The sequence below is a fragment of the Drosophila santomea genome, chromosome 4, assembly GCF_016746245.2.
Source record: "Drosophila santomea strain STO CAGO 1482 chromosome 4, Prin_Dsan_1.1, whole genome shotgun sequence".
NCBI classification, from domain to species: domain Eukaryota; kingdom Metazoa; phylum Arthropoda; class Insecta; order Diptera; family Drosophilidae; genus Drosophila; species Drosophila santomea.
The window spans coordinates 1,258,841-1,277,706 of NC_053020.2; the positions used below are offsets into that span (position 1 = coordinate 1,258,841).

Sequence of the window (18,866 nt, forward strand, 5' to 3'; positions counted from 1 at the left end):
TGTTATCAAATAAGTAAGTGGCAAAATGATCTTGTGGTGATGTGGAAAAAACATCAATAGACCACTAAGTAAACTATTTTTTTCCCTTAGTAAATAAGATCTGATTTGATATAGAAAGTGTCAATTAATTTTTATTTCGGCCAGACAAAAGTGACCGTTTTACAAATCGAAAAATTCTTACGAATTCGAAAACCGGAGACCCAATTTTTCAATCTAAATGCTGTCATAATCTCAGACACCTACCACATCACATAAACTCCACACTGGTAAGGCCCTGGCAATAACAAATACTTTTCCACTCTTGACTTTCCGTCAAATTTACATGAAAGATGGAGATACGCCCACATCCGCTTTCTCAACCTTGAATGAGAAGTATGCATTTCTTCGACTTCCATTTTTTAGATTTGTTACGTCTAAATCGACGACATTATAGTCTTAAGACTATTAAGAGTCTCTTAAGACTCTATAATAACATTCGAAAAACCATTGAAAAAACCTTCGCTCTAACTTCAATTAACCTAATTCGGCATGGCGAACCTTAAGAAATCAAAATTATTGTCCACTCACGTGAAATTCTTGGGCTATGTCGTTACATCAGAAGGCTTGCCAAACCCTTGAAAAACCTCACCAAAGAGTAATCTTCTCAGCTTGAGGAAAGGGGTAAGTACCTGGCGCGAAATGGAGAGGGACGCTTAACATTCTGACTTTTGGCTGCAGCTGCAGGACTTTGACATATTTCAGGATTACGTACAAGCGCAAACTGAGGACAAATTGGATTCGAACAATATGGCACCGCTAGGTTCTTGACACTTAATAAAACAATGTGAACGAAATCAGCTATCTGTGCTGAGAACTGCTAAATGATTTTGCTCTATAATGGTTTTAAACATTGTTGAATTGTGGAAATACAGGACCCTAGTCTATCACTGAAGCCTATAACAACTTTGTATCTTAGTACAGAAAGAATTTAATAGCTCTGTTATATTAAAGGATAGTTATTTCTTTCAACCAGACTAAGGCCAGGGACCGATAATAATAATTAGTAAACAAACTAATTTAGTAAAATCAACCATAAATTATATTTTTTTTCCTAATGCGCATGGAAATAGATGAGCAGCGTAGTAAGCGTGACTTCCTACCGAATTTAAATGACCCTCTTTCATAACAAAAAAAGTTTCCAGAAAAACATGATACATCTTGAATTACTATATAATTTTTATTATATTGTTACATTTTATAATGTACATCATATTTTACAATAAACGTGTTTCCTAAATTAATTATTTCTTTATTGTTTCTTTATATTTTGATTTTAATATAAAAAACCCCAACCATGCGTAGACAACTTTAGGACTTTTTGATGATATTTAATTTCGGACTTATACTTGTCAATTTTTCTTTTACTGATAAAAAGCATCCTATTGTCTGATTTCCTTATATTGTATATTACAATATTCTAATTTATTGTCAAGGGACTTAAAATTAAATTTTCTATGTATTTTATAAAAGCACTACAAGCACGTACATGTTTAGTTTAATACATCATGCGTTTACCACCTCCATTCAATCAATGTTTAGCGACGATATTTTTTATGGCATACAGAATTCATGATGCTTAGTTTACAAAATATATAAACATTAAAATACAAATCATAAAGTAAATTTTTAAAATGTAATTTCCTAATTCAGGGGGTCAAACTGTATCAGAAAATCAGAACCTTTTTACTTTGGTATAATTTTTAAAACATCTAAAATGAATTTAAAATTTCTGAATTAAAAAAAATACCTTAAAAATAAAATCACCGTTCTGTTTACCATTCTATTAGCCATGATGTTTTAAAATGATTCGTATGAATTAAACAGTGTTAGCCTTAATAACTCATATTATGTAGGTTGTGCTTGTGAACGCAAGCATTCTTTCAAATACTATGAGTGGGATGACGGAATGAATAGCTCTGATACGTGCTTTGATCTAAACACTCTCTGACCAATAAAGAACATGTTTAGTTATTAATAGGTTGTATAATACATAGTTCGATATGTTACATTTTACATGTATTTTTGCATAAAAATTTTTTACCAGCCAAACTAAAATCAATATTCTAAAACTGTTGATTAAATAATTTAATGAGCATCATACTAGATAAGTTATCTGTTTTCTACATTATAATTAACGATTGTTGGCACGAGATTAAAAATTGAGTATAATAATTATTATTATATTATATTTTATATTAATTATATGTACATATATAACGACAGGTATGGATGTACATTTATGTTTTGCGCACAATGCCGTATTAATGATTTCTTGGTTACAATAGTGTAATGCTGCACTTGAATACAGATCGTTAGTTTATCAATACGTTTTAAGTTCGCGAACAGGAATTCAAATGGCATCTGGATTGAGCTTCAGGTCGGTAATACATATATTATTTATTTCTATATGTATTTCAAAAGTAAAACCTACTTATTGATCGTGATATGTTTATAGTTAATGAATAGTAAACTCTTGTTTTACATAATTTTAAAGTAGGTACTTCCGTGCAGGTGTTTTTTTATTTTATTTGTTAAATGTGTTTTTCAAAATTCGGAGTAGATATTGAGTGACTACGCCGATAATATGCTTTTTGCATTTGATTGTTATTGATTGGAAGCATTTTGTTTTGTGAATTCCAAACGTAACATTACTTGATTCGTCAACATGCTTGATCTCGAAAAATATATGCATGGCTAATGACTAAAGTTTCTACACTGTTGACAGTCAGTTGCCCTTTTAATCGAATTATCGTCATGTTCGCCATAATTGTTTATATTAGCATTTCCTATTGTTTAAAAAAAAAATAATTTTGACTTTTAAAAGTTTTTCCATTTAGATATAACACGAAATAGTCGACCAAAATTAAATTCGCTCAATGCTTATTTAAAATTAGGGAGACACAAATTAACTTCTTGACAATACTTTCCGATATGTGAAGAGTATTTTTTTTTTATATTGTATACTTGTAGCATATTATATTTATTAAATACTCCACTTTTAATACCATGCTAGAACCAATTTGAAGGTATTTAAATTCCTTGCAAATTAGTAATTTTCAAAAGGATTAAAAATTTATATAATGTCTTGTAGGCATTTACATTAACAATTGCCCGTATTTACAATTCAGATTTTTTAAGGTGTAATTTAAATGTTTAATAATGAGACTGATTTAATTCACAAACATTTAGCGACTAGGGATGTACCACAGACTCTTTAATAATTATCGTACTCATATAATCCAAGATCAAATCTATCAGCTGCTCTTTTTTGTTCACTTAACAGTTTTAATTGATCGTTGTTTTGTAAAGATGTCAAATAGCTATAATCTTTCGGTTTATTTTGATGTTCAAATATATCCAGTTGGTTTGCTAACAAGTTTTCGTTAGATAAAAAGTTACTGCTTTCTATTTCTGGTGTAGACATGTTGGATGACCATGTCGGTGGTAATTCTCTCAAAAAGCGATGAAAATTACCATTTATTTGCGGCTTTAATGTAAAAAGTATCATGATTAGATTTTATTTAGGCATGCTAGTCTATGGGATAAATTTATAAGGGTGGCCCAGTGCTTACAGATTTCGTAAACATGTGAATTGGATTTTGTTTAGTTTTATTTACTTTTCTTTGTTGGCGTATACTCGGCCAGCTACCCAGTTACCTCTTATAGACGGTCAGGGCAAAATCGACTCGGCAAGTGATCCTGATATTAGGTACATAAATCTACGACATAGATTTCAAACGGTTCCTTCTATTTGATACATACTTTTTGTCTTTTCTAGTTTACTCCACTAAAGCATTTTAGCTTTCGTAGCTTTCTTTTTTATTATACATAAAATCATAACTCTAACGGCTTACCTCTTTTAGAAGTGATCGATTTCTCTCTCTGAAGTGTGATTTTCGTATTGGGTATGTTCGTGGGATTCCAACAACGGAAGGATCACTTTCGGTGGAATCATCTGATATAAACTCAGTTGCTGGAATTTTCAGGCGGGCAGCTCTATTACTTCCAGAAAACAAGCTTTTAAGTTCCTTATTAGCTTGAATCTCTTTATTATTGTAAGAAGGGGAATTTCCAATGCGACGTGAAGTTGCTCTGAATCCAGATCTAGGGCTATTTTTATTACTTTGAAAATTTTGCTCATTTAGAATTGACTTCTGATTGACGTCACTATCGTGGTATCTATTTTCTTCAGGACTTCGATTTTCATCCATTAATGGAGAATCAGATAAGCTGCCAGCTTGATGGTGATAATCTGAAAGTAAGCTGTTTTTTTGGAATGTGTTAATGAATAGTATCTATTTATTTTTATTAGTGTACATACTTTTTTCCGTTTGCAATTTCTTTAAGGGCAGCAGAACGCGCTGCCATTTCCTCATCTCGACGTTGCTCTATTAATTCTTTTGCTCTTTCAGTCCAAATAAGCTCTTTAAGCTTCTGAAAGCTGCCTTGTATAGCAACTGAATTTTTACTTTCTTTTGGATTATTTCCGTTAATATTTGGGATTCCCATATACCGATTTTTGCTAGACCTACGAATTGAGGAAGAAGTTCCTGATTGTGGTCGCGTTTCCGCGCCATAATAACGAGAGTGACTTAAACCAGAAGCGCTTGATCCAAATTCACCCAATCTTTGATGATTCTCAAATGGAATACGATGTGGTGCAGTTGGCTCTCGATTGAGAACACGGCCAAAAACAGGCGACCTGGCTCTTTCCCTTGCGCTCATCCTTAATCTAAAACGAATTTAATAAAATAATAATAAATTATATAGAATAAATTATACATTTTAATATTCGTGCTCAAAATATTAGTTATGCATCGTTGCTCGGACTTTTTTGTGAAATCTGTAAGTTATCAAAAAATTGTAAAAACTGGGCATGGTAGTGAACGCGACTTATGATCAACTTACTTTCAGCAGCCCAATACTACACTTAGACAGCACATAGGACGCAGAAGAGAAATTCTTTGGCTGCGATCCATCTCCCATAATCCACAACCTGCCACACACTAACCCATATTCATAACTAATAAAGAAAACAGCGAAAAATTCAGCAAACTTGCCGAAGAATACTTCTCACAAAGACCACCAAGCATAATCAAGCTGCAACAATTCACAAAATTATCGTCTCTAGCGGTCTTATGTCAATACTCCAAACAGATTTTACAAAAAAAATCTCACAGTCTTGACTAGTTGAGAAATGACAAAATAAATATGTAAATGGAACGAGCCAAAAAAATATAAATATCTACTAAAAATACGTTAAGTACAAAAAAGCAAACGCTTCATTCAGACTAACACAAAAACAAAACATTCTGAAGTAGCATCCGACGCTTAATCAACACACTAAGACACATACATGCATTTTCAGTCCGTTAAAACAAGAGAAAATGCTATAGTCGAGTTCCCCGACTGTCAGATACCCCTTACTCAGGTAATGTGCGAACGAGAAATTTGAGCATTTTCTGGAATATCGGTAGAAACTGGGGAACGCATAAATTAATAAAAAATTAGAACAAATTTAAAAAGCAAAAACATTATGGCAAGTCGATAGAAATTTACAAGACATATACAAAAAATATTTAAAAAAATCAAAAGATTCCCCAAGTGTGTAGGCGTGGCAGTTTTGGGCGGCTTGTGTTCGTGGAAAAAACTAGCGCTGCGTCTATGTCTCTGGAAGCTGCATGCTTACTCTCAACATTCTAGCTTAAAAAGTTCCTGAGATCGAGGCCAGTTCGACCCCGCTATGGGGTCTGATCAAGAATATATATACTTAATATGGTCGGAAACGCTTCCTTCTGCCTGTTACATACTTTTCAACGACTCTAGTATACCCTTTTACTCTACTAGTAACGGGTATAACTATAGGAAGAGTTATTTTCGAGTTCCTCGGTTATCAGAAACTCGTCACTCGGATAGTGGGAGTGCGGACGAGAAATTTACACTTTTCTTTTAGGATATAGATATTGAAATATAGACAATAGATATAGAAATTGGCAAAGCAAATAATAAAGAGAAAAAAAAAATCAAAACAAAAAAACAAACTTGATAAAATCTGACGCTCATGCGGAGGGACATTTTAACTACAAATACTACACCGCAAATTAAACTACTCACACACAGCCTCAAACATTCAATTAATAAAATGCCTCTCTAGCCCAACCAACGGATATTAACCACAAACAACACTATGAAAAGTAAATGCAACAATAAACAGAACTTTACCTATCGACAATATCCTTTACGAAGCACGCCCAGACCAGCTAGAAGATAGAAGAGACTTATAAGTACTAAAACAAAAATCCCTGATGAACTCCAAAAACTACCCGATAATAAAAATTTTGCTATTCCTGTCGATAAACCTTAACCACTTAACCTGACGAATGGGTTAGTCTTTTCAGGAAACATGCACATCGGCTCCTTCTTCGTTCGGGGGGTGGTTGGTGGCTTGTGCTTTTACAGTTGCTACCTACCACCGCGGAATTCCAGGAATTTTGAGCAATCTTAGATGAGCTGGCAAATGAAGCAAAGGGAAACCGGAACGTAGTCATAGCTAGGGACTTTAACGACTGGATAGAAGAATGAGGTTTAGTCCACACGAACGCAAGAGGGCGAACCCTCCAAGAAGTCTTTGCGTAGCTTGAACTCGCTCTTCTAAATACGGGATCGGAGCCTACTTTTAGTACAGCTGGTCACTCCCCTCCTGCAGCGGCTCGTTATTCCAGTAAGCCCAGTTGTCTTGCATCGATATGTACACGGCAAGGGATCACGAAAATCTTGCGATATCATAAGCAACCACTCCCACCACCGCAAAGACGCTTTAACGCAGCGGACAGCGCGAAAAGTGTCACTCGAGCATTTCCCATCGCCATAGGGAACTAGACTACTGGCCTACGGTCAAGACGGCGACAACAAAGGGAACAAGGCCTCCCCTATAACGAGCTCTTGAGACAAGAATACGCGGAAAATGAAAGACTCAATATGGTGTCAAAGAGGATATAATTCCAGGAACTGTGTGATTCATGTGAGCAGGACCAATACGGTTCAGTCTACAATATGGTCGTTAAAAAATTAACATAACGGTATCATAATGAAGATGACGGCGAAAGTGGATAATTTGTTTCCATTAGAGCCTTTAGGTACGCAGCTTGTGCACGCGGCTCCAGTAGCCGCATCGCCGATAATTTTGCTGCAAGGTCGCCAGGGACATGGCGACGAAAAAGCATTATTCAGTGCCTCATGAAAGGTATTTTTCCAAAGCGCTTAAAAATACCAAGGCTGGGCCCATGGGCAAGACTCCACTGCGGGATACCTCTTTTCAATGCTTTCCTTTGGCTATAGAAAAGCGAGATCTACCTTGGATGCAACCGCAATGGCAAAGGAGATCGCTTTGAAGGCAATAGAAGCAGCAAGGCAAGAAGGCAGCAAGGAATACCACTAGAGAGGAGTGGCTCTCGTCGGTTGTCCTGGACATCCACCACTCTGTAATAGAAGATAACTCTGCCAAAATCTATTAAGTATCATACAATTAAATTTATGTTTAAAGACTCAAAATCCGGTCATTTATCTATCTATATTCTATATTTATAAAAATTGAGAACAAGTTTCATTAATGATTATAACTCCAAAACGGATGAGCCGATTTCAATGGTTTTGCATTCGTTGGAAAGGTCTCGGGCTCCGTTAGGACAAGAGCCAAGAAAATTCTGAAAAAAAGTCAAAAGAAAAGCGGAAACCCGTTTTTTACATGCAGCGCCATTTCTAAAACATAAGATGTCATTCTTCTCTGCTCATTTCGTTTTATTTTATTCATGAGACAAACTTTATTTGGTTCAAAAATAAATTGTAACAGCAGGCATTTGTTTTTGAGGTGGTAAGTTGAACTGTGTTAATTATGTGTATCGTGCATTTGAGGTTAAACTCACCACTTCCACCTTCTTCGACTTCCTCATCCTCATCCTCCTTTTTCTTCATCAATTAGAAGATACACGAGCCGAACGCAATAATGTAAGAAGACTAAAGCATCAACAATCACGCAGGTTTTCAGAAGAAGGAGGAGGAGGAAGACGAAGAAGGAAGAAGAAAAAGGTAGAGGAAGAAGAAAGAGGATGAAGAAGAAAAAAAAGGTTGAAGAAGAAAAAAGAAGAGGAGGAAGACGAAGAAGGAAGAAGAAGGAGAAGGAAGAAGAAGGAGAAGGAAGAAGAAGGAGGATTAAGAAGATGGAGGAGGAAGAAGAAGGAGAAGGATTAAGAAGATGGAGGAGGATGAAGAAGAAGAAGGAAGAAGGAAAAAGGAGCATGAAGAAGTCAGAAGAAGAAGGAAGAAGGAGGAAGAAGAAGGAGGAGGAAGAAGAAGGAAGAGGTGGAAGACGAAGGAGGAGGAGGAAGACGAAAAGGGGTGAATTTAACCTCGAATGCACGATCCACATCATTTACACAGTTCAACTTACCACTTTATTGAATCTAAAATTTCATTGATTTAAGCTGCAGCGACATTTCTGAAATATAGGGTGTCATTTTTCTCTGCTCAGTTAGTTCTAGAGTGCTATTCTCTTTCATTCAATTTTGTGCTTTTGGAAATCAAATTGGATATTTTATTTGGAAATCGTATTCCATGTTAGTATTTTTCATCATATATTAATAGTGTTTTTAAATTCAATTTTTTTTAGATTCGTAATTGAACTCTACTGTATGTGTTGTTGTTAGGGCGGTGTTTTATTTCTTCGCGGGCCAGGCGAACTTTGTCTCGCCCCTAATTGTTCTTTTATATAGTTCTAGAGTACTAATCTGTTTCATTCAATTTTGTGCTTTTGAAAATTAAATTTGATATTTTATTTGGAAATCGTATTCCATGTAAGTATTTTGCATTATATATTTATAGTGTTAGTCGTGCCTTAAATTTCATCATACAGCAAATAAAATGCCACGACCAAGGCGTACTAATATTAGTCGCCGTACACGTAATGCTTATACTTTAAGGTCGAATAGAACATTGCAAAGTGAGGAAGAGCGCAAATTAATGTAGATAGAAGAGATCGATATGCACGAAATCGAAACTCACCTAATCGATCTCTTGATAGGCAGCCACCTCGAAATCGGCCAATGCGAGCGGGAGTTCGTGTTTTGCAGCAAACGCTCCTTGCTGATTTTAGTTACGATAGTGCGATTGATTACAGTTCATATTGGTGAATTGACGGTGAGATGTGCACATTGTGGTGCAGCCAAATTTCCAAATGAAACAGATGGCATGTGCTGTGCTAACGGCAAAGTGAAATCGCCAACATTTGAATCTCCACCCGATCCACTACGTTCGCTGATTTTTGGAATGGTATCAACGTCGACAAATTTTTGTTCTCATATTCAAGAATACAATGCATCATTTCAAATGGCTTCTTTTGGTGCGACAAAAATTGTAAGAGACAATTTTATGCTGACGTTCAAGGTGATTAGTTCTTCTTTCTTCTTCTTCTTCATCCTCCTTCTTTCTGCTCCTCCTCTTCTTCTTCGTCTCACATATTACAGATTCAGGGTCAGATTTACCACCGCGCTGGCTCATTATTACCATTTCCTGATACCGACCATGAATTCTAACAAATCTATTTCGTTGGAAATGAAAATCGCGACAAATTGTTTCTGAGCTTCAAACATTTTTTCTTCAACACAGTTCGATTATTTAAAATCGCTCTCGATCGTATGCCATCGGATAACCACGAAATCATCATAAAAGCCGATAGAACACCCATCGGAGAGCATGCAAGACGATTTAATGCACCGACAATCGATTACAATAGCCAGTAATTGTTGGGGACCAGTTTCAATCTCGCGATATCGTGCTACATCGAAGAAATTACAGCGTGTTTCAGAGCTTCACCGCATCTATGATGCATTACAATATCCATTATTGTACTGGAAAGGTGATACCGCCTATAATATCAATATACCAATGATACATCCACAAACCGTGGGGCCTCGTGGTGTAGTGGATAGCGCAACTACCTGCTAAAAAACGGGGGCACCCTGTTGACATGTACGCAAAAATAGAACGTCTGAATTACCTTCGATGCAATCAAGCAAATTTACGATCGGAAGAATATATACATTTGCGAGATGCAATAGTGAATGATGGTAATGCAAATGATATCGGACGTTTAACAATATTACCATCCACATATGTATGTCGGCAGTCCGCGCCACATGCATGAATACACGCAAGATGCAATGTCATGTCATCATACGTTCGCAAATATGGTCGACCAGACTTGTTTATAACATTTACATGCAATCCACAGTGGGCGGATATAAATGATAATTTATTTGTTGGTCGAAAACCAATTGATCGGCACGATATAACTACGCGTGTATTTCAATAGAAATTAAAGGCATTGATAGATTTGATTGTCAAATTTAAAATATTTGGAGACGTGCGTTGCTAGATGTATTCGATTGAATGGCAAAAACGAGGGCTACCGCACGCACACAAGGGAACAAGAGAAGCGACATGGCTGTTTGTGGAGTAACTGGTGACAATAGATATGATAAAATTTCACAATATCAAATGGGACGTTACATTAGCACTAATGAAGCTCTTTGGAGAATTTATTAATTTCCAATGCATGAGCGATATCCTGCTGTTTCTTTGGGCTGTTCATTTGAAAAATGGACAACGTGTTTATTTTACTAATTCAAATGTGGAGCAGAGAGCGGCACAGCCACCAGCAACAACATTAACTGCATTCTTCCAATTGTGTGAAAGTGATGAATTTGCAGGAACATTGCTGTATTCGGACGTACCACACAACGACGTAAAAGAGGAGCCCCAGTTGATGGTCATCCAGGCGTTTTATATGAAGACACTACGGAAAGGTTGTACACAGTTCATCCAAACAACGCAGAGTGCTTTTTTTGCGACTGTTGTTGGTAAACGTTGTAGGACCACGCTCATTTCAACATTTGCGAACAGTTAATGGTCATTTATGTCAGACATATCGCGAAGCATGTGACCACTTACATTTGTTGGAAAATGATGCACATTGGGCTTTGACACTTAACGATGCATCGATTTCTTCTTCTCCACATCAAATACGTATGCCATAATATTATCGACATGCTTTCCATCGAATCCACTTGATTTGTGGAATAAATATAAAGGTTTAATGGCCGAAGACTTTTTAAATCGAATGCGTCATCACACCAGAAATCACGATTTGCTGATCTCATTGGAAATGTATAACGAGGCATTGATATCGATTGAAGATATGTGCCTTGCGATGGCAGATAAAGCATTGGGTCAATTAGGTATGCCTTCACCGAATCGTCCAATGCATGATTTGTTTGATCGAGAATTGCAACGTGAACAACAGTACAATATCAATGAATTGTGAATTGGAATTTACCCAAATTGAACGACCAACAAAAACATTTTTACGATACCATTATGCAAGAAGTACAAAATGATGTTGGTGGATTGTATTTTTTGGATGCGCCTGGAGGTACTGGTAAAACATTTGTGGTATTATTGATTTTGGCAGCCATTCGGTCACAACAAAAAATTGCATTGGCACTTGCTACTTTATTGGATGGTGGACGAACAGCACACTCAGCATTAAAATTGCCGTTAAATGTGCAGGTTTGTTTGTATTCATTGATTGATCTATTTAAAATACATTAGTCGTAATTACTATATTATTTTTGAACGTACAGGTGATTGACAATCCCACATGCAACATATCAAGAAATTCTGCAATGGCAAAAGTTTTGCAGCAAGCAGCAATTATTCTATTGGATGAATGTACAATGCAATGAACAATGCAAGATCTACGTCGCAATCAACAAATTATTGGTGGTGCACTAATATTTTTGTCAAGAGATTTCCGACAAACATTGCCCGTCATTCCACGTGCAACGTTAGCGGATCAGGTCAATGCGTGCTTGAAGTATTATTTCCTGTGGCGATATGTCTAATGATCAATCTGCAGAACGGTTTTCGAAGCAATTATTAGAAATCGGAAGTGGCAAAGTTCCAAATACAAATGGCTTGATCACTTTGCCAAAAAATTTTTGTACAATTCTACAATCTAAAGGCGAATTAATAGAAAGCGCTTTTCCAAATATAATTCAAAATCACAGAAATCACGATTGGTTGACAGAACGAGCAATATTGTCACCAAAAAATGTACATGTCAATGAAATCAATTTTCACATTCAAGAAAAATTGCCAGGCGCACTGACATCATATAAATCATATAAATCTTTAAATAGCGCAATGAAAGAAGATGATGCAGTGAATTATCCAGTTGAATTTTCAAATTCCCTAGAACCGCCTGATATGCCACCGCATTTTTGTACTTAAAAATCGGCTCATCAATTATTTTACTACGGAATTTAAATGCACCAAAATTGTGGAATGGCAAGATTGGTTGTAAAAAAATTGATGCCGAATTTAATTGAAGCCACGATATTGACTGGAATAGCGAATGGAGGAATGGTGCTCATACCGCGTATTCCGTTGATACCAACAGACATGCCGTATGAATTTAAGCGACTGCAATTCCCAGTGCGTCTATCATTTGCCATGTCCATCAATAAGGCACAAGGGCAAACGCTTCAAGTATGCGGGTTATATTTGGAAGAGCCGTGTTTTTCTCATGGGCAGCTATGGCATTCCAAACTCTTTATTTGTATTCGCTCCAAATGGACAAACGAAAAATATAGTTTATCCAAATGTTTTGGATTGAAAATAACAATTTTCCAATAAAATAAATGACTTTCATAAAACAAATTCTAGGAATTTTTCATTGAATTTTAAGACTGCATGCGGCGAAGCGCATAGGGCCCACTAGTAAGAAAATAAAACTAAACATATTTCGTCTAGGTATTATACCCGTTAGTCGTAGAGTAAAATACGATACTTGATTCTATCGGTATGCGAAAAATGTCTTTACCACTCTAACGCCTAAAAATCGCCCATGTATTTGGAAAAAGACTTAAAAATGTTTTTTTGGGAATAAGTTTTGATCGGAGCATTGGATCTCATTTTATTCTGTCAGATGCTTTTGCACTTTTCGACTTTGAAATAAAAAATAGATTGCATTTTAAGGGTCGACACTTCAGACTATTGGAATGTTTTGCTTTAGTGCTGGTTGGTTCCATTTAAAAAAGAGCTATTATGATAAATTATGCAAGAATTTATGAGAGATATGGGCTTTGCTTTAATTTAAAATTAACAGATGTATAAGAAAGAAAAACACTTACGATCCCAGGATTCGAGAGTTCAACAAAAGAGGTTCCCAGACATTATAAGTAAAGGGATCCCTGTATGTTGGTATTTCATTAGTTATTTCTGCAGCTCGGGATTGCCTTTTTGAAAAACTACACATGAAAAAATGGTTATTTTTCGAAAGATAATAAAAAAAAAAACTTACATCCACATGGCGCGAAGCTGTTCGCATGTTGGTTCCTGTGAGTTAAGTGAAAAGGTTTTTGGCACAAACACTTCACCAACTGTTCTTACGCCACCGGTGTTTACGATATGTGATGCTTCTTCAGTTTTTACTCCGTTGCTATTACTTAAATTTCTTTCCCGACTGCGTGATCCATGATAATTTGCGTTTCCAAGCCTTATAGTGGCCAAAATTACCAATATATCAAATTGTAAATATTTGATCTGCAATTATATAAGTGAATCCAAAATTACGCTTATTCTTTTATGTCGAGTTCCCCGACTACTCGTTGCCCGGCTAGTGAAAGTGCGAACAAGCAATATCAACATATTCTGGAATATCGGTAGAAATTGAGAAATAAAAAAAATTTATTACCAACGTCTGGGCTTGACCGTTTTCGGCGGTTTGTGGGCGTATAAACTACATATAATATATATGTTTTGCGACAATATAACCTGTCGGAGTTAATTTGATCAATATTTTTATATGCCATTGGCACAGTTTCAATATATTAGAAATAAAAGCATAGTTTGATTGATTTTGGTCATAAATCGATTCGAATTCGTATACATAAGTTTTTCAAATATAGTTCGTTACTGAAATAGTAACTTTTTTGCAAGGGGCTTTTTCTCTGTTTTAATCCTAAGATGTATTTTTCTAAATATACTTGTGTATATATTTGGCTACAAATATCCTCTACACTGTGTTTCTGACTGAAATCGATATAATCTCTGCAGGGGAAAAACCTGGTGTATTCGAAATAAAATATGTATATATGTTGTTTATTATTTGCTGATATATATATACGTACCAATATGCGACCGCAATGCATTTTGGTGTTGCTATATTAGAATTCCGGAACCATATATTATAGTCTAATTTTAATGCATCCAAGTGATATGTGTTAAGATGTGGGATCGTTTCTGCTAGTTTGAAGAGACTTTTGAAAAGAAATAATGTATTTTTCGATTATATTTTTTATTTAATTGAAAGTCATGCAGAAGGAAAAAATCGTAAATAAACTAAAATAGTTCATTTCATCTTTTTTTTTTAATTATCTGCATAACCTACGTGGCTTACAAATAAATTTTAAATTCGTTGAAAAATATGAAAGGTAGAAAGAAGCGTTTCCGGCAATATAAAATATACGTATATACTCTCGATCAGGATCACTAGTCGATCTCGATTTGAAGGCCTCGATTTCCTTTCTTCCGAAATGTTGGCATTTGAAGCCCACAATCCGCGCAAAACTTTCACCAAGCACAACTCTGAAGAAATTTGTTATTTTTTTTATTGGTCCTGCATATTTTTATCGATATACCACGTTATTAGAACTCCCACAATGTCAAAAAGCTGTCTCGCCCATCCATTCTTATAGCTATGGAAACAATCTCTTAAAAATGTTTTCTATCATTTCCACTGCTGAATAAAGGAAAATCAGGGAAAGTGGCAGGTGTTACATAAAGATTTTTGGAAAATCGAGAGAAATTTACAAGACTAACAAAAATGTGAAAAAATATAAAACGATTTTTCAAAAGTGTGGGCGTCGCAGTTACTATACTTATAAAAAAATCTATACATTTTTTAAAAGTGTGGTTTTTTTTTGCAAATCGATAGAAATTTGCAAGATTAATAAAAAAAGAAAAAATATCAAAACATTTTTCAAAAGTGTGGGCGTAGCAGTTTTGAGCAGTTTGCGGGACGGACATGGCCAGATCGACTCGGCTATTGATCCTGATCAAGAATATATGTATACTTTATATGATCGGAAACGCATCTTTCTGCCTGTTATACTTTTCAACGAATCTAGAGTACGCTCCCACTCTACGAGTAACGGGTATAATAAATAGAAATTTGATTCAGCCGTCTAACTAAAGCTTGCTCAGCGTAACCGGAAACTCTTCTTTGTATTTACTTTTGAACGAATCTAGTAAACCCTTTTATTCTTTTATATCGGAGTATTATAAGGAAAGTAGATTTTTTTTAGCATTGAATCCGCGCGTTTACAAATCATAATTTTGCTACCAGAGGTAACTATCGAATCACATATATGTCTATGGTTTTAGCGCTCTAATCGATATTCTTTTCTATTTGAGAAACTAAAAACTAACTGTCGCAAGAAAATAAAAAACCTACATATTCTTACCGGGTGCAAATGTATAAAATCTTTTTAGGAATGATTAACACTTGCTTGTTTTTTTGTTACTTTTATATAAAACATTTTTATAGATTGACGTAGAAAGTTATAGTTTTTTAATTAAATGTAAATAAAGACTGAAAACTACTATTACGGTACATCATGGCATTGAAATCATTTACTGCCAATTTGAAGTCTTAAACTAAAAGTCTTTTCACATGATGCCCGCTTATGTCTGGTGCACTTTGGAAGTTAAATAAAATACTTGGAATCCGCTTGACTAAATCTAACTTAAATATCCAAATGAACTATATATTTCTATTGCAACGCATTTAATCCCTTATAACAGTTGAAATTGTTTAAAATTATCTACCTAATAATCAAGATTATAGGTTTATTGGTAGACTTAATAATTATGTCATTAATTTATTTACATACAATAGCAACGCAACTTTTTGGAAACAAATGTTATTTATGTGCAATTTAAAGTGCATGGTGCTCTGTGAAAACTTATTTAATGGTGCAACTAGCTTTAAAAATGTGCAATTGCTCGTGTTTTCGCAAAAATGTTTAATTTACTTTTTCCGGCATATTTGATCATTTCCAATCGGGCAATTATGCATTTTTAGAAAGATGTGTTTCTTCGTCCCAGAACAAAAAAAACGAATGCACTTTAGATGCCTGCATGTTTTATAGAATATCCACAAGTCAAGTGTCATCCTGCTGAAAAATAGCGTATTTCGAAAATAACTTAGATAGATACGGAGTTGAGGTAATTCAGTAATCTTTAAAGCTCGGATTTCTGATCACAAATTTATTTTTTTATTATTTATTTTACCTTTTACAAATACCTCTATGAATATTATAATATTAATCATTCATTTGTACACTTTATTATTATTAAAAATTACAGAAAACTGCATACAACCCAAAAGCACGAAATTTTGTTTAAAGATATGAATATGAAGATATGTAGATAGTAACAAATCGTCAAATCCCGATTTGTTACAACATTCAAATAATTATACATATGTATATTTTACCTTTATATAAAATTTTTTAAGTTTATAAAGTTTTTTTTTGTGTTTTGAGAAGTTGTAGAAAACTGTATAAGTATTTTATGAATGAATCGTATATGCTTTCGTACCTATATACACAGTTTTCTTTAAAAAATACATGTATATAAATTTAAGTCATGCGCAGGAAGATATTCACTACGGCGCTAAAGCTCTATAAAGAACTTAAATATTATTATTTGAGAAACTCGACTGTTTAAAAATGTATTTCAAACAAGAAATATCAATAATAAATATTAATTATATAATTTGTTTCTTTATATAAAATAAATTAACAAAAAGTTTAATTAATAGTTAGGATTTTGGAATATTTATTCACAAATTAAAAATATAAATCATAAATAATGGACCGTAAAGCCTTGCAAACGCACTTTGCTTGAAAAATTATACCGTGCACCTGTAATAAATACTTTTTTCTATGATGTCTACAACACTCCGCGGAAATGTGACTAAGTAAGAGTTGGCTTATGTCGAATGCGATTTGCATCCTAAAATCACGCGTGCGCAAGTTTTGTAGACCTCTTTTCAGTTTTCAGTGGCCGGAAAAGAAGCTTAAAGACTTAACAAAAAGCTTAAAGCTTTACGATATTATTTTATTACAACAACAAAGGTAGCAGGTTAGCTTCCTATCGATTCTGAAAAAAACCACCAATGTTTTTTCACACTTAACTCGAGTTATGACGTTTTGTAAGCTTTTCTTTGCTTACAAACCAACAGCAAAGAAAAGGAGGCAAATTTTTAAAAATTAAGGTTCATTTCTTAGCAGACGCGACGGTGTATCGAAAGCGTTCGATAGCTCAAAAAATATAAAAATTATATATGTATATATAAATATATAAAATTCTATATTTCTTGGGCGGTATTTAGTATTTTTTTGGCCGCCTGAAAAACTAAAACTGAATACTACTATCCAAAGACTTCGACCAAAATTTTCCCACCAAATATTTTGTATCGCTTTTTATACGAAGTTCTTTGTTTTGGACACCGGTTTTGTGGCCTTAATACTAAGCCTAAGCACGAATTAACTATTGAAAACTATTCACCTGGTTTCGGATTAAAATTCAGTTTTTGTGTTTTAAACTTAAGTTAACCATTATGGGCGAGCTATAATGAAAAATTCCGTAATTTACCGTTTGCAAAGTAATCGCCCATAAGGTGTTATGTCGCGCACGCTAAATTTTCATCTCACTGCCAATTTATGCACTATATAAAATAAACAAGAGAGAACGCTATAGTCGAGTTCCCCGTTACTCAGATAGTGAAAGTGCGAAGAGAAATTACAACACTGACCGTTTTTGGCGATTTGTGGGCGTTAGATTGGACGGGGCAAAAAGTTTTTTGGCAAATCTATAGAAATTTACAATACTAAAAAAAACAAGAAAACAAAAACAATTCATTCAAAGTGCGTTAGTTAGTTTCGTTACTCTTATTTCGCGACTAAAAGAGAACGTTACCGATCCTAAATAATTTTTAAATAAGGATCACTACCTGAAATGATTTCGCCATGTCTATAGACAAGACCAAGCGGTATCATAATTCGGCTAAAGTTTTGCTGATTTTTGGATATTGGTATTTTTGTACATTTTTCTTTAAAAATATGTATTATTACCATTAAAAAAAATCGTTTTTTTAAATGCTTAAGTAAATGCATATGTTAACAAATTTGGCTTTTAAATTATTATTTTATTATATTATTCCACTTCAATTTACAATACTAAAAAAAACAAGAGAGAACGCCATTTCAATTCATTTAAAGTGCGTTAGTAAGTTTCGTTGCTCTTATTTCGCGACTAAAAGAAAACGTTACCGATCCTAAATAATTTTTTAATAAGGATCACTACCTGAAATGATTTCGCCATGTCTATAGACAAGACCAAGCGGTATCAAAATTCGGCTAAAGTTTTGCTGATTTTTGGATATTGGTATTTTTGTACATTTTTCTTTAAAAATATGTACTATTACCATTAAAAAAAATCGTTTTTTTAAATGCTTAAGTAAATGCATATGTTAACAAATTTGGCTTTTAAATTATTATTTTATTATATTATTCCACTTAAATTAAACAAGCTATTAAAGATATGTACGTATGAGTCACAAAAGGCTTTCATTGGGTCCCCCACCAAAAGCGTGGTATGAACACGATTTGAATTCGGAGCTTTACGAGAATGTATTTGAAAGT

The 18,866-nt window shown here is 34.4% G+C and overlaps 1 protein-coding gene and 1 long non-coding RNA gene across 6 annotated transcripts; one reads left to right on the plus strand and one right to left on the minus strand.

Moving 5' to 3' along the window:
* Positions 1 to 1,256: 1,256 nt before the first annotated feature.
* On the minus strand, positions 1,257 to 17,195 carry LOC120454839. 5 transcript variants are annotated; one of them, XM_039640325.1, is made up of 8 exons: positions 17,059 to 17,195; positions 16,191 to 16,331; positions 14,286 to 14,414; positions 13,457 to 13,698; positions 13,287 to 13,403; positions 4,361 to 4,771; positions 3,894 to 4,302; positions 1,257 to 3,526 (listed from the first exon to the last, which is right to left on the minus strand). In XM_039640325.1, the coding sequence occupies exons 3-8, from the start codon at positions 14,304 to 14,306 to the stop codon at positions 3,254 to 3,256; spliced, it is 1,473 nt and encodes a 490-aa protein (XP_039496259.1). In that variant the 5' UTR covers positions 14,307 to 14,414; positions 16,191 to 16,331; positions 17,059 to 17,195; the 3' UTR covers positions 1,257 to 3,253. The 5 variants fall into 5 exon arrangements, with proteins under 5 accessions (XP_039496259.1, XP_039496258.1, XP_039496260.1 ...); XM_039640324.2 differs by having other exon boundaries at positions 16,191 to 16,334; positions 17,059 to 17,192; XM_039640326.2 differs by lacking the exon at positions 14,286 to 14,414 and having other exon boundaries at positions 16,191 to 16,334; positions 17,059 to 17,192.
* On the plus strand, positions 8,313 to 13,249 carry LOC120454841. Its single transcript, XR_005616673.1, has 3 exons — positions 8,313 to 9,477; positions 9,558 to 11,661; positions 11,736 to 13,249. It is a non-coding gene; the product is annotated as an uncharacterized LOC120454841 (long non-coding RNA).
* Positions 17,196 to 18,866: the final 1,671 nt, after the last annotated feature.

Coding starts and splice junctions, on each gene's coding strand:
- LOC120454839 (XM_039640325.1), bottom strand. CDS start 14,306: ATGCATTGCGGTCGCATATTG. Junction 4,772..13,286: donor AACTCTCGAATCCTGGGATC/GTAAGTGTTTTT, acceptor AATTCGTTTTAG/ATTAAGGATGAGCGCAAGGG. Junction 3,527..3,893: donor ATCGATCACTTCTAAAAGAG/GTAAGCCGTTAG, acceptor TTTACATTAAAG/CCGCAAATAAATGGTAATTT.